At 39.1% G+C, this 11,492-nt stretch overlaps 1 protein-coding gene across 1 annotated transcript; it reads left to right on the top strand.

The window, feature by feature from the left end:
- The first annotated feature begins 1,238 nt into the window (after positions 1-1,238).
- On the top strand, positions 1,239-3,640 carry LOC133816132 (transcription factor MYB35). The gene is made up of 2 exons (XM_062248790.1): positions 1,239-2,335; positions 2,438-3,640. The coding sequence occupies exons 1-2, from the start codon at positions 2,190-2,192 to the stop codon at positions 3,240-3,242; spliced, it is 951 nt and encodes a 316-aa protein (XP_062104774.1). The 5' UTR covers positions 1,239-2,189; the 3' UTR covers positions 3,243-3,640.
- Positions 3,641-11,492: the final 7,852 nt, after the last annotated feature.

The following is an 11,492-nucleotide window of genomic DNA, read 5'->3' as shown; positions in this document are numbered from 1 at the left end:
TACCTATATTTTCAGAGGGAAAAAAGAAGAAGAAAAGACAAAACTAATCAAATTTTGAATTTTTTCCATCCAACAAGAAATGAATCTGTAAGATGTTAAAGCTAATGTAGGAATATATGCAAGTCTAAAACAGGAATATAGAATTTAAACAGCATATTATTGTTTAGCTTATCCTGTAAATCTTATGTGCTTTTATATATACAAATTGGTACCTAAATATATATAAAAGTGAGTAAGAGAATGAATATTTTGGGAGAGCAATAATATATTGAGAAAAAGTGTTAGAAGAGAGAGTTTCCCGGCAAATTCAGTCATTAAAAGAAAACACTCTGAGAGTGACAGTTAGAGATGCCTTTGCTCTGTGGAGGGCCTACTTCACTATCTCACAATGTTAATTGAAAAACAAGTACGTACGTAAGCTTAAGCTTCAAGTCAGTAACTCAGTAACTGAACAACTTGAGAAAAGCTCTGCATTGCAGTGAAAGTGAAACCCTTTTACAAAATTATATATATTTATAAGAGGGGTATTTGTTTTGTTCACAATATACCTAAAAAAAATTAAGAGATGCTAATCTTGTTAAGACTTGCATTAGTTTTTATATCATTATATCAATCAGTCTAGTTAGTACCATCATCATCAGATAATGTTACCTGTCAAAAACAGTCAGTTTCTGTTTAAGATATGCTAGACCAAATTTCCACACATACAGAGTCTCACAGTAAAAGAAATTCCCTCAATAAATAAATCATGGTTTTTTGAGCTAACTTTTATCTTATTTATTACTTACCAAAAAAAGAAGAAAACTTTAATAATTAAAATATCTTAAATATTTGTATCCACTAATATCTCCTTCAAATCGTCTTTGTCACAACAAAAGTCACATTGTGACCACTTACAACCATCCCATCAAAAATTCTTAAACAAAATTCTTTGCTACATGATAGGATATATTTATTTGTATAAAGTAAAATTTATTTGAAAAAGTAAGATTACTTAATCCTACTTTGCTTCATATCTCATTCTACTATTGAATGGACAATATATATATTTTTTAAGTGGAGAGAAAAATATGGTAAGAATCTATTGAATCATTATTAAGCTAAAAGATATGGTATACTTCTAGCTTTTTCAATCTCCCTCTTGTGGATTAAGAAAGCCCAACTCTATATATAATAGCTGGCCCAACAAAGTTGTACAATGCCCAAAAGCAACAATTTCTTTCTTTACTTTTTTTTTTTCTCCTAAACATTTTGTACTGGGAAAAGTTGGGATAACTTCAGAGAATGAGATAGCCGGGATATGACTTTGGCAGCTCAGATGATAGTCAGTGAAGTGTAGAGAGTGAAGCATCACACTTAAGTACAGCCAATTCGAATGTTTAGCAAAAATGAGGTTAACTTTAAAATATGGATGTACATTTGTATGAAAAAAACTCTAAGGGCAACTTTAGGGTGTGAGAAAATTGATCGGGTAACATTGTTTTATGGACATTTTTTGTTTTGTTTAATAATTTTTTCCCCATTTTGTAATGTTAATATTATTAAAGCCTCATAGGGAAAGAAAAGAAAACTCACTGGCTGTATATATTTGAAAGAAGATATGCACTCACCTAATTTAGCTGCACCTCAATAAGAATGCTGTTGGAGCCAAGCATGAAAAAGAGTGGGAGAGAGAAAGAGAAAGAGATAGAGACATCACTATTTTGTGATGTCATGATAAACTGTTTATTTTCTTCTAATAAGAAGCTGAATGAAACATATTCATGCAATTTTAGTTAATGGGGGAGCCCAAATTGCATGCATTTCTTGCTTTGATATCCCCTCTCTTTCTAAAGATTCTTTCTCTCATTTTAAAATGTACATGCAAGAGCTTTGGAGTTTGCATCACCCAATACATAATTTATCCACCTTTACGAACTTTTTTCCCTTCTCTTTCTCACACAATGGGAAGGCCTCCTTGTTGTGATAAATCAAATGTGAAGAGAGGCCTCTGGACTGCTGAAGAAGATGCAAAACTACTTGCACATGTATCTAAACTTGGGATTGGGAACTGGACTTTGGTTCCCAAGAAGGCAGGTCTTATTTTCTATCATATTTTTATCCATGTTAGATACCATTTTAAATTATAACTATATATGCATATGAATCTCTATGTTTGATACCATTAATCTTTTGAATCACATTTTTGCATGAGTTTTCATACAGGACTTAATAGATGTGGGAAGAGTTGTAGACTCAGGTGGACTAATTACCTTAGGCCTGACCTCAAACATGACACTTTCACTCCTCAAGAAGAAGACCTTATTATTAACCTCCACCAAGCTATAGGAAGCAGGTTATTTTTTTTTTCTTTTTGCTTTTCTTTTTTTGGATAAATTCATGGATTTTGGTCAAGGATAATTTAAAATAGTCGAAAAGTTTATGTACTTGTTTGTAGGTGGTCTCTTATAGCAAAACAGCTTCCTGGAAGAACAGATAATGATGTCAAAAACTATTGGAACACCAAGCTGAGGAAGAAACTCTACACCATGGGGATTGACCCTGTAACTCATAAACCCATTTCTCAAATCCTTTCTGAATTTGGAAACATCAGTGGTCTTCCTAATAACTCTGGATACCATATCACAAAATCAGAGCCATCATCAGTCACCACAGAATTAATAATCCCATCTACCAATATGATCATAAGTACTCCTAGAATGGAGCAAACCAGAGACTTTAACTCTTTCTACAATGAAGCATGCCAATTTCAAGTAACCAACCAAAACATTTTTAATGTCCAACCACACTTTTTCACTGAAGTAACCTCCCCTTGTTCCTCATCATCTTCTTCTCATGTCAATGACTTAAGCTCACCACAATCTTCTTTCTCTTGCCAACAATCTCAACCACAAGCATTCCCCCTGCATTCTTCTTCTTTTACTTGTTCCAATAATTGGAGCGAGTTTTTTCTTGGTGACACTTTTGAATCCACAGAAGTGACAGGGCAAGCAAAAGAGGACGATTTGGAGGGTCTTTTGTCATATGCAAACCCTATAAAGTTTACTAATGGAAGTGATCAAAACAGTTCAATTATGGGAGTTCATGAGGATCAATTTTCTGGTAACGTCATTAATAATGGAGCTCAAATCAACAATGATCAACCCAAAAATTCCTCATTTGTGGATACCATCTTGGATCAAGACAGCGAATTGCGAGCGGCCTTCCCCGAGTTCTTGGATGGATCTTTTGAATATTACTAAGTACACTCTTGGTTTTCAAACTCATTGGAATTGACTAAAATGTTTAAAGTGATACTTTTTTTTCGACTATTTAGTGAGAGAAATAATAGGACTTAATATCTTGTGTTGCAAGCAAGGTAAAAAATTATTATGGTAATGATATTAGTTTCAAACTTTACAGATTGGATGGCTTTGACAAAAGCTTGTTCTTAGTTTATAAATGCTCTTAAACTGTGGATTTTCCGGTGTGGAACCTAACCCTGAAAATAATATATCATAATTGGACATTAGAGATAACATTTGTGAACTCCAAGCTATATTTAGAGGTTTTTCTTTCTCTCCTTTTTTTTTTGTTTTTTTTCGTAATAAAACACTTTTGTGGGGACAATAATATTAATAAATGGCAAGAAAAATGGTTATCCCATTGTGTAACGTATTTCCAACAAACTGATCCTATATTCTATCTAGCACCTAATAATAGAAATCAGAAAACGAAAAAAACTAGTTGATCTAATGGTACGTAATGAAGAAGATGAAAGTAACATTAACAAAATCTTAGTCAGAAAATTACATGGCGTATCTATAGATTCAAGAGTTTGATTATCTATCATATAGAAACTAAATCTAGAATTCTCATCCACTAGCTTATTGGTTTGCAAATATGTGTATAGTGCGAAATCATTAAGCTTATTGGTTCGTCAACAAACTCTCACGAACTGTTAATAAGATACATAAACAAAACACAACTTCTGAAACCATAAAAACCGTATTGTTAGTTGAAAAAGTGGAGCTAAAAAAGAGTATAGAAGAAGGCAAAACAAAAAAAACCAACAACAAAACCAAAAGATAATTGATATTCATCATCGATCGATATCAATTAATGACTTCCTTACAAAGATCGGTGGTGTCTTTCAGAAGACAAGGCTCATCGGGTCGCATTTGGGATGATCATCTTCAAATTCAAGGGGCTGACCCTAATAAGGCCTCTTGCTCCACCTTCAATCCCAACAATAGAGATCAAGAGAAAGATCTGCCTCGTCATATTCTGAGAGGCCAAAGCCAAGGCCGCAATCTCCACCAGAGAAATGTGATTGACACATCCCGCCATTCTAACCATAATAATAACGATCGACAGAGGGAGCAAAGATGTGCTTTCTGTGCCTTGCTGGGACGATGTATGGGATCTTCTTCTACGACTTAGCCCTAATTAAATCCTCTTAATTTCTTAATTAGTTACTTATAATTCATTCCCCATCAACCCTATCTTTGTATAGTTTCATATTTTTTCAGCTTTATTGTGATTGTTATTATTATGTTGTTTTTTAACTGTATATCATCATTGTAACTCTTTATTGGTAGTCATATTCATTAATATCATACATATATTATTTTCTATCTTCTTTGTTTTTAGCCACGAAATTTGAGGGAAAATGTTCATCATGTACGGAACTGTATCGTACAAAAAATACATTATTATCATTGTTACTGAGATATAGATTAATAAGTTGGTGAAGGTGTTTTTCAATAAACTTATCAGACATGAAACTGGAGAATGTACAAAGCCATGAACTTGAATTTAGTGACTACTATATTGAATCCAAACCAGTTCGTGGTATATGTAATATTCATGAATTATGTTGCTTTTAAAAGGACTATTTCCTTGCTTTATTCCTTTTATTTTTTATTTTTGAGGGTAAGTCCGGAAGTTTCATTCAAGAAGAAGATTAGGACCAAATTCATTACAATAGCTCATGAATTAGCCAAAATGGTAAATCATTTCCCAAAAAGGTGAGCAACCGGCAACAAGGCTAAATGATCGACATACAGAGGCAAACAACATTGTTTGTACTCAAAGTCATTAATAAGTACCATGCTAGCTATAAGCGAACATAGGTTAATAAAGAACTTGCCTTGTGCGAAAGGAGGTTAAAGAACTTGCCTTGTGCGAACAGAGGTAGAAGGATTTACCTTGTGCGAACAGAGGTAGAAGGACTTGCCTCACTTCTCTGTTAGTATATGGTGACTTGATATAAGCGAATAGGTACACTATACTTGCATGTTAGCGCATGCATGCCCTGGTTGTGAGAACAAGCATGCTATACGTTATGTTCATCTTTCCTTTGAAGGAAATACCTAACAGGTCCGAGATAATTAATATTGCTATTCTTTGACATGTCATCATGTCCAAAAAATTGGTATAACATTTTCCCCCAAGTTAGTTTTCATGCGTTGCACAATTCTGACTTAGTTATGTGAACAACTACTACATTCTTTTTTGGTTATACATGCAAGTGACATTTAATACGAATAGTTTTTCATTTTTGTAGTTCTGTTCGCTTTATATAGGTGTAGCTGCATGAACAGGCAGCTTCTGACCTCTTTCCTTAGCTACACGAACAAATGGTTTTTTACCTCCTTTGACCTCTTTCCTTAGCTACACGAACATAATTTTCTTTGAAAATGCAAACGAACAGAATTTTATTTGAAAATGAAAATGAACAGGATTTGCTTTGAAGATGAAAAACAAACATGATTTGCTTCGAAGATGCAGACGAACATGATTTGCTTCGAAGATGTAAACGAATAAGATTTGCTTTGACGATGCAAACATACATGATTCTCTTTGAAAATACAAAAAAACAATGCCATAGCATTATGGGCAAATAAACATACCACTATGGGCTAACAAGCTATTCTTGGTAGCTTTGTTAGGCTCCGAGCATGTACTTTTTTTTCCTGTTTGCCTAGCATAGGCTACTATGGGCGAACATACTTGTCTTTGATCTCTTTAATTATGTTCCCATATTGGGTGCACGTTTGGGTGAACATGCCACTCTCATGGCTAGGCAAACAGAAGTAGAAATTCCATTAAAGGATGAGCAAATTGAATTGAAGGTTATTTTTAATTGATAACGATCAGAATTTCGAAGTTATCCTCTTTTCTAATAACGATCATAATTTGAGGTTATCCTTTTTTTTTTCTTTTTCTGAAAGACTGTGGGGAAACAACCTTATTTATATACTTGTTGTTCCCGTATGACCTTCATTCTCGTTTTTCCTTCACGAATAGGTGAACAAAATCTTTTGCCTTCATGATCAAGCGAACAGACTCTTTTGCCTTCATGATCAAGCGATCAGACTCTTTTGCCTTCATGGTCAAGCGAACAGACTCTTATTCACGAGATTTTGATATCTTCTCATCTTGTTTTTATCGTAGGGCGAACAAAAGTCTATTTTGAATTTTTTTTGTGCAAAATCTCTTCTCGGGTTCTTTCCTATATCGTATGTGCCCCCAAGTGATTGAGGAATTCTTGGTCCTTGATCACTTGTTACGTCATGCTTGGGTGCTTATAAATGTTCTGATAATTTACAGTAAGGCATAATTAGCTAGCAGAATTCGTTTATCAACTCCTTAGGCTAACAGAATCACTTTGCTCACTTCATGTATATAAACATAGGTGAACAAGCTATGATATACGAACAGGTTCCATGTTGGTACATGTTCTTGTACTTTTGAGGTTTGTGTTCGCCCAATGTAGACGCATAGTATTGCCAGATTGCCTTTCATAGTTTCCAAGCTCTTCTTTTCCTGTTCGTTTTTGTGACATGAAAATGGATGAACAAGTTGAAAATGAGTTATTTATTTATGAAGACCCATGGATGAGCAGACTTCTCTTTGTAGGAACAGAGTTGAAGGTTACTCCAATTGGTAGGCCATCAATTTTGAAGTTTTCCTCTTTTCTGATAGTGATCAGATTGTGAGGTTTTCTTCTTACTAACAGCGAGCAGAATTCAAAGTTATCCTCGATCACAACTCAAGGTTGTCTTCTTTTTTGAGGATGCTTTTGAGTTGATTGTATCTTCTCGGTTCGAGCCTAGTTCAACCAGGTTTAAGTTTTTGCTTAACAACTACCTGTTAGTATTTAGGTCGTGTACCTGGTTAGGACTATGTTTTTATTGCTTAATTGCCTACCTATTATCATTCAGACCTCGTATCTAGTTAGGACCAGGGTTCTATATCTTAAATAGCTTACCTATTATTATTCAGGCCTTGTACCTGGTTAGGACTAGAGTTTTATAGCTTAATAGCTTACATATTATTCAGGCATTGTACCTTGTTAGGACCATAATTTTATAGCTTACAAATATTTTGCATGCTTATTTTAACATATAAGTATTGTTATCCCCAAAATTTGAAAACGATGACGTGGCAATAGAGATGACAAATGGCAAGCAATGGTTGGGTGACTTGGCTTAGGAGTGACCCGGTAGACCAATGAAGAATTTTGACTGGCCAGAGAAGTGTCATGACCGACCAGGCATGACCTTATCCGACTAGTCACATGTTTGTCTGACCAGGCATGACCTTATCCGACCAGTCACATGTTTGTCTGCCCAGGCATGACCTTGTTCGACCAGTCATGTGTTTGCCTGCCCAGGCATGACCTTGTCCGGCCAGTCACATGTTTGTCTGCCCAGGCATGACCTTGGCCGATCGGTCATGACCATGTCCGACCAGCTAAGTGCATGTCTGCCCAGTGAAGGTGTGGTCGACCAGCCTGAATGAGATATGGATCGACTAGACAGAGACAGGCTACGCAAGAGATCCCAGAAATGGCTTCAACAAGAATCGGTCTTGGCTTGCGCGGGAATCTCTCATTTATCCCACGAATATAGTGTACTGTTATATTTTGAATATTATTGTAAATTAAATATAATGAGAATAACAAAATATCCCGATTATGGGGGATATCATCTGTACGATCCTGAGCCTATAAATACAAGGCTTATGTCTTCATAAAGGGGACTTTTGAACTTTTGATTCGAATTCTTATTTTCTAGAGAAAGAGAGTACTTGTATTTGAGAGAATTCTTGTATTCTTGTAATTTGCACTGAAGAAACTCAGTTGACTCAGGTTCACCTGATCTTGAGTGCAGATCTATAATCACAACTCTAAGTGGATTAGGCTATTACCAACACATTGGGGCTGAACCACTATAAAAATCGTCTGTGTCGTTTATTTCTCTTGAAGGATTTTATCATTTTTGACGTCTACACGTCGTTGGCCAAAAACGCGGTCAATATTTTGGTGCTTTCATTAAGAGCCTGAAGAGAAAGACAGACGGTCCCTGAAGTATTATGGCGCCTAAGAACACCAATGCGGCCTCCAAGAAGACAGGTTCCTCTAAAAAGCCTGCCAGATCAGAAGGTCCCGACCCTCAAGACCATGAGACTGAGCCTAGAGTCGTGCTCGAGGACGTGACTCCAGAAGTTGAAGAACTCCAGGAAGCCATGGGGGCCTTCTAGGAGGAGATGGCACAATTCAACGCCAGACAGGAGGCGTTCGCTGAGGAAATGGCCAGGCAGAAGGTTGCATTCGAGCAGCAAAGACGGGAAATGGACGCTAGGAGTGAGGAGATCCGGTGACAGCAGGAGGAGGCCGATAGGCGACATCGCGAGGCTACACTCGCTCTGGAGGCAGCTACGCAGCTGACCCGGGACAATGCCCAAGATGCAACTGGAGTGGCAGCCACCCCAGGAGCAAGGACCACAGAAGCTGGTTGTAAGAACACTGATAGACCCCATTCTCGCGGGCCAAACAGGAGTGGTAGTAACCCACCTGGTCGTGAGGAAGATGGGGTCCGGTCGGGCACTGCCTCAACTCAAAGGGGGAACTCCAAAACCCCCTCAAGGAGCCACCGATCAGAGACTTCTAGGTCTGGAAGTCATAAATCAGGTAGCAAGAAAACTCCTCTTGAGCAGGATCATAATAAAGCTCCTCGAGGTAAAGAAACTTCCCACTTCAAAGATGGGCATGGTCGTGATGAAGTTGATAGTCATCACACTGACCAGTCGAAGGAGAAAAATGATAACAACCGTCGGGGAGGGAAAGATCGCCCAGCTCAGACAGGAAGGCCACCACTGCATCCTAACCAGCACAGTGGCAAGGAGCATGTTCCGCATAGCACACCTTCTGAGAAAACCCGCAGTACGGTGTTCGATCGGTTAGGAAAGCACACTGTTCAGAAGGATCTAAGAAACGTCATTGCTGATAGGAGAAGGACCCTCCCGGTCGAAGGGCGAGATCCAATCTGACCAACCAGTCAAGTAGAAATACTTGATGATGGTTTTCCGGATAGGAGCGCCCGACCAGGTGGTCCCGAGAATGAGTCCCAAGTAGTGCCCCCAAGCATCCAAGCCCAGCTTGATGCTCTGACAGCAGCAGTTAAAGGTCTGTCGAAACAACCCTCTGAAATTGATCCAGTAGACCACAGGAGTGGCAGCCCGTTCTGTGCTCAAATTAGAGCAGCCCAGCCACCAGCAAAGTATAAAGCACCGGTACTGCCAGTTTATACAGAAAAGGCAGATCCGATAAGGCACGTGGGGAAATTCGAAGATCATATGGAGCTGCTCGGGGTGAGTGATGACTATCGGTGCAGAGTCTTCCCCACCACCTTGTCTGACACTGCCCAGGAGTGGTATTGGAAGTTTAAGCCTAACTCCATCACTTCTTGGGAAAGTTTTAGAAAGGAGTTTTGCAGGCAATTTAGTGCTGCTTGGACCCCTCCTGTTTATGCCAATCACTTGGTGGATATTAAGCAAGGAAAGGATGAGTCTCTCAAGAACTATATACTAAGGTTCATGAGAGAAGCTAACCGAGCAACTGCAGTGGGAGATGAGGGGAAGATGGTGGCAATTTCTTCCGGCATTATCTATCGAAGTCCTTTGTGGGACAGCATTCATCGTAATCCAATTTCAACATTACAACAATTTCTAGATCGGGCGGACAAATACATGAAATTGGATGATGCAATTGAGAAGGGAGAGAAGGGCCTGAACAATCCGAGCGGATCGACTGATCCTCCCAAGAATGGTGGAAATGAGCAAAGTGGTGGTAAGAAACGTGGGAATAACGGGTCTGACCGCCACAATGAAAAGAAGGCTAAGTCGGGATCAAACGACAGGCCAACTAAGTATGAACCTCGGTTCACCAATTACACCACTCTTTTGGCGAGCCGAGCGGAGATATATTTGGCAGGTCATCAGGAGGTCCCCTACCGAAAACCCCCACCAATCAAGAAGGAGATGAGTAAGAGGGATATGAACAAGTTCTGTCGCTTCCATGGAGACTATGGTCACGACACGAATGAGTGCAATCATCTCAAGGATGAGATAGAGTTTCTCCTCCGGTTGGGGAAACTGAAGAAGTATCGAGCAGAGAAGACCCAGGGAGAAGGAAGTAACAACAATCCTGGGTTCAAGTGGCACCGATCCCCTCCTTTGCAACCTGAGCCCGTGCACTTCACACTAGACACCATATGTGGAGGTCCACATCTTGCTGGAGATAGCAATAAGGCAAGGGAGAGGTATGCTCGTACCCTTCGTCATGAGTTGGATGCAATATCAACCTCCGAAGTTATGGCTGTGGAGGAGCGACCACCGAAGAACCCACGATACGAAAGTGAGTCCCTCACTTTCACTGAAGATGATGCTCGACACGTGAGATATCCTCACAATGACCCTCTCGTCGTGATAGTCCAAATTGCAAATATGAAGGTGAAGAGGTGTTTGATTGACACAGGGAGCTTAGTGAACATTATTTACAAGCCATCCTTTGAGAGGATGAAGCTATTTATCAATGACTTGAAGCCATGCTCTCAAGTCATTTATGGGTTCACTGGAGAAGGATTGTCACCAGCTGGAACAATCAAGTTGCTAGTCACAACAGGGGAGGCTCCCAAACATGAGACAGTGATGACCGAGTTTTTGATTGTCGACTGCCCGTCCGCCTACAATGTGGTTATTAGTCGACCACTACTCACAAACTTACATGCGACATTTTCAATCTGGCACCTTCCAATGAAGTTCCTGACCAGTGCAGGCATAGGCTGCATCCGAGGAGACCAGAGAGAGCCTAGGGAATGCTATAATGCCTCGGTAGCTAAAGCAAGAAAGTGGGCCAAGGAGAACAACATGATTGTATGTGCCGAGAGAGAGGAGGTAGACGAGATGGATATCGACCTAAGTTTTGCAGTTGTAACCGATCAGGAAGAGATGTTAGAGGAGTTTGGCCAAGAAATCACTCTTGTTTTAAGAGAGCAAAAAGCCCCATCCGGTGATGAAGTCACCAAATAGGGCGTTGCCCAAAGCGAGGGAAGGGACTTTGATCCTCGCTTTGGGGATTATGAAAGTGATGTGGGACCGTCCGATGAGTTAGAGGAGGTCCCAGTAGATGAGAATGATCCGACCAGAGGAGTCAAGGTTGGAAA

This window comes from Humulus lupulus, chromosome 2, assembly GCF_963169125.1.
Source record: "Humulus lupulus chromosome 2, drHumLupu1.1, whole genome shotgun sequence".
Classification (NCBI taxonomy): domain Eukaryota; kingdom Viridiplantae; phylum Streptophyta; class Magnoliopsida; order Rosales; family Cannabaceae; genus Humulus; species Humulus lupulus.
The sequence above is the reverse complement of the archived record's forward strand: the minus strand, read 5'-3'. Positions and strand labels throughout refer to the sequence as shown.

What these genes read in the sequence shown, in the direction of transcription:
- LOC133816132 (XM_062248790.1), top strand. Translation starts at nt 2,190, where the DNA reads ATGAGTTTTCATACAGGACTTAATAGATGTGGGAAGAGTTGTAGACTC. An exon ending in CACCAAGCTATAGGAAGCAG is followed by an intron (nt 2,336 to 2,437) that starts GTTATTTTTTTT and finishes ACTTGTTTGTAG; the next exon opens with GTGGTCTCTTATAGCAAAAC.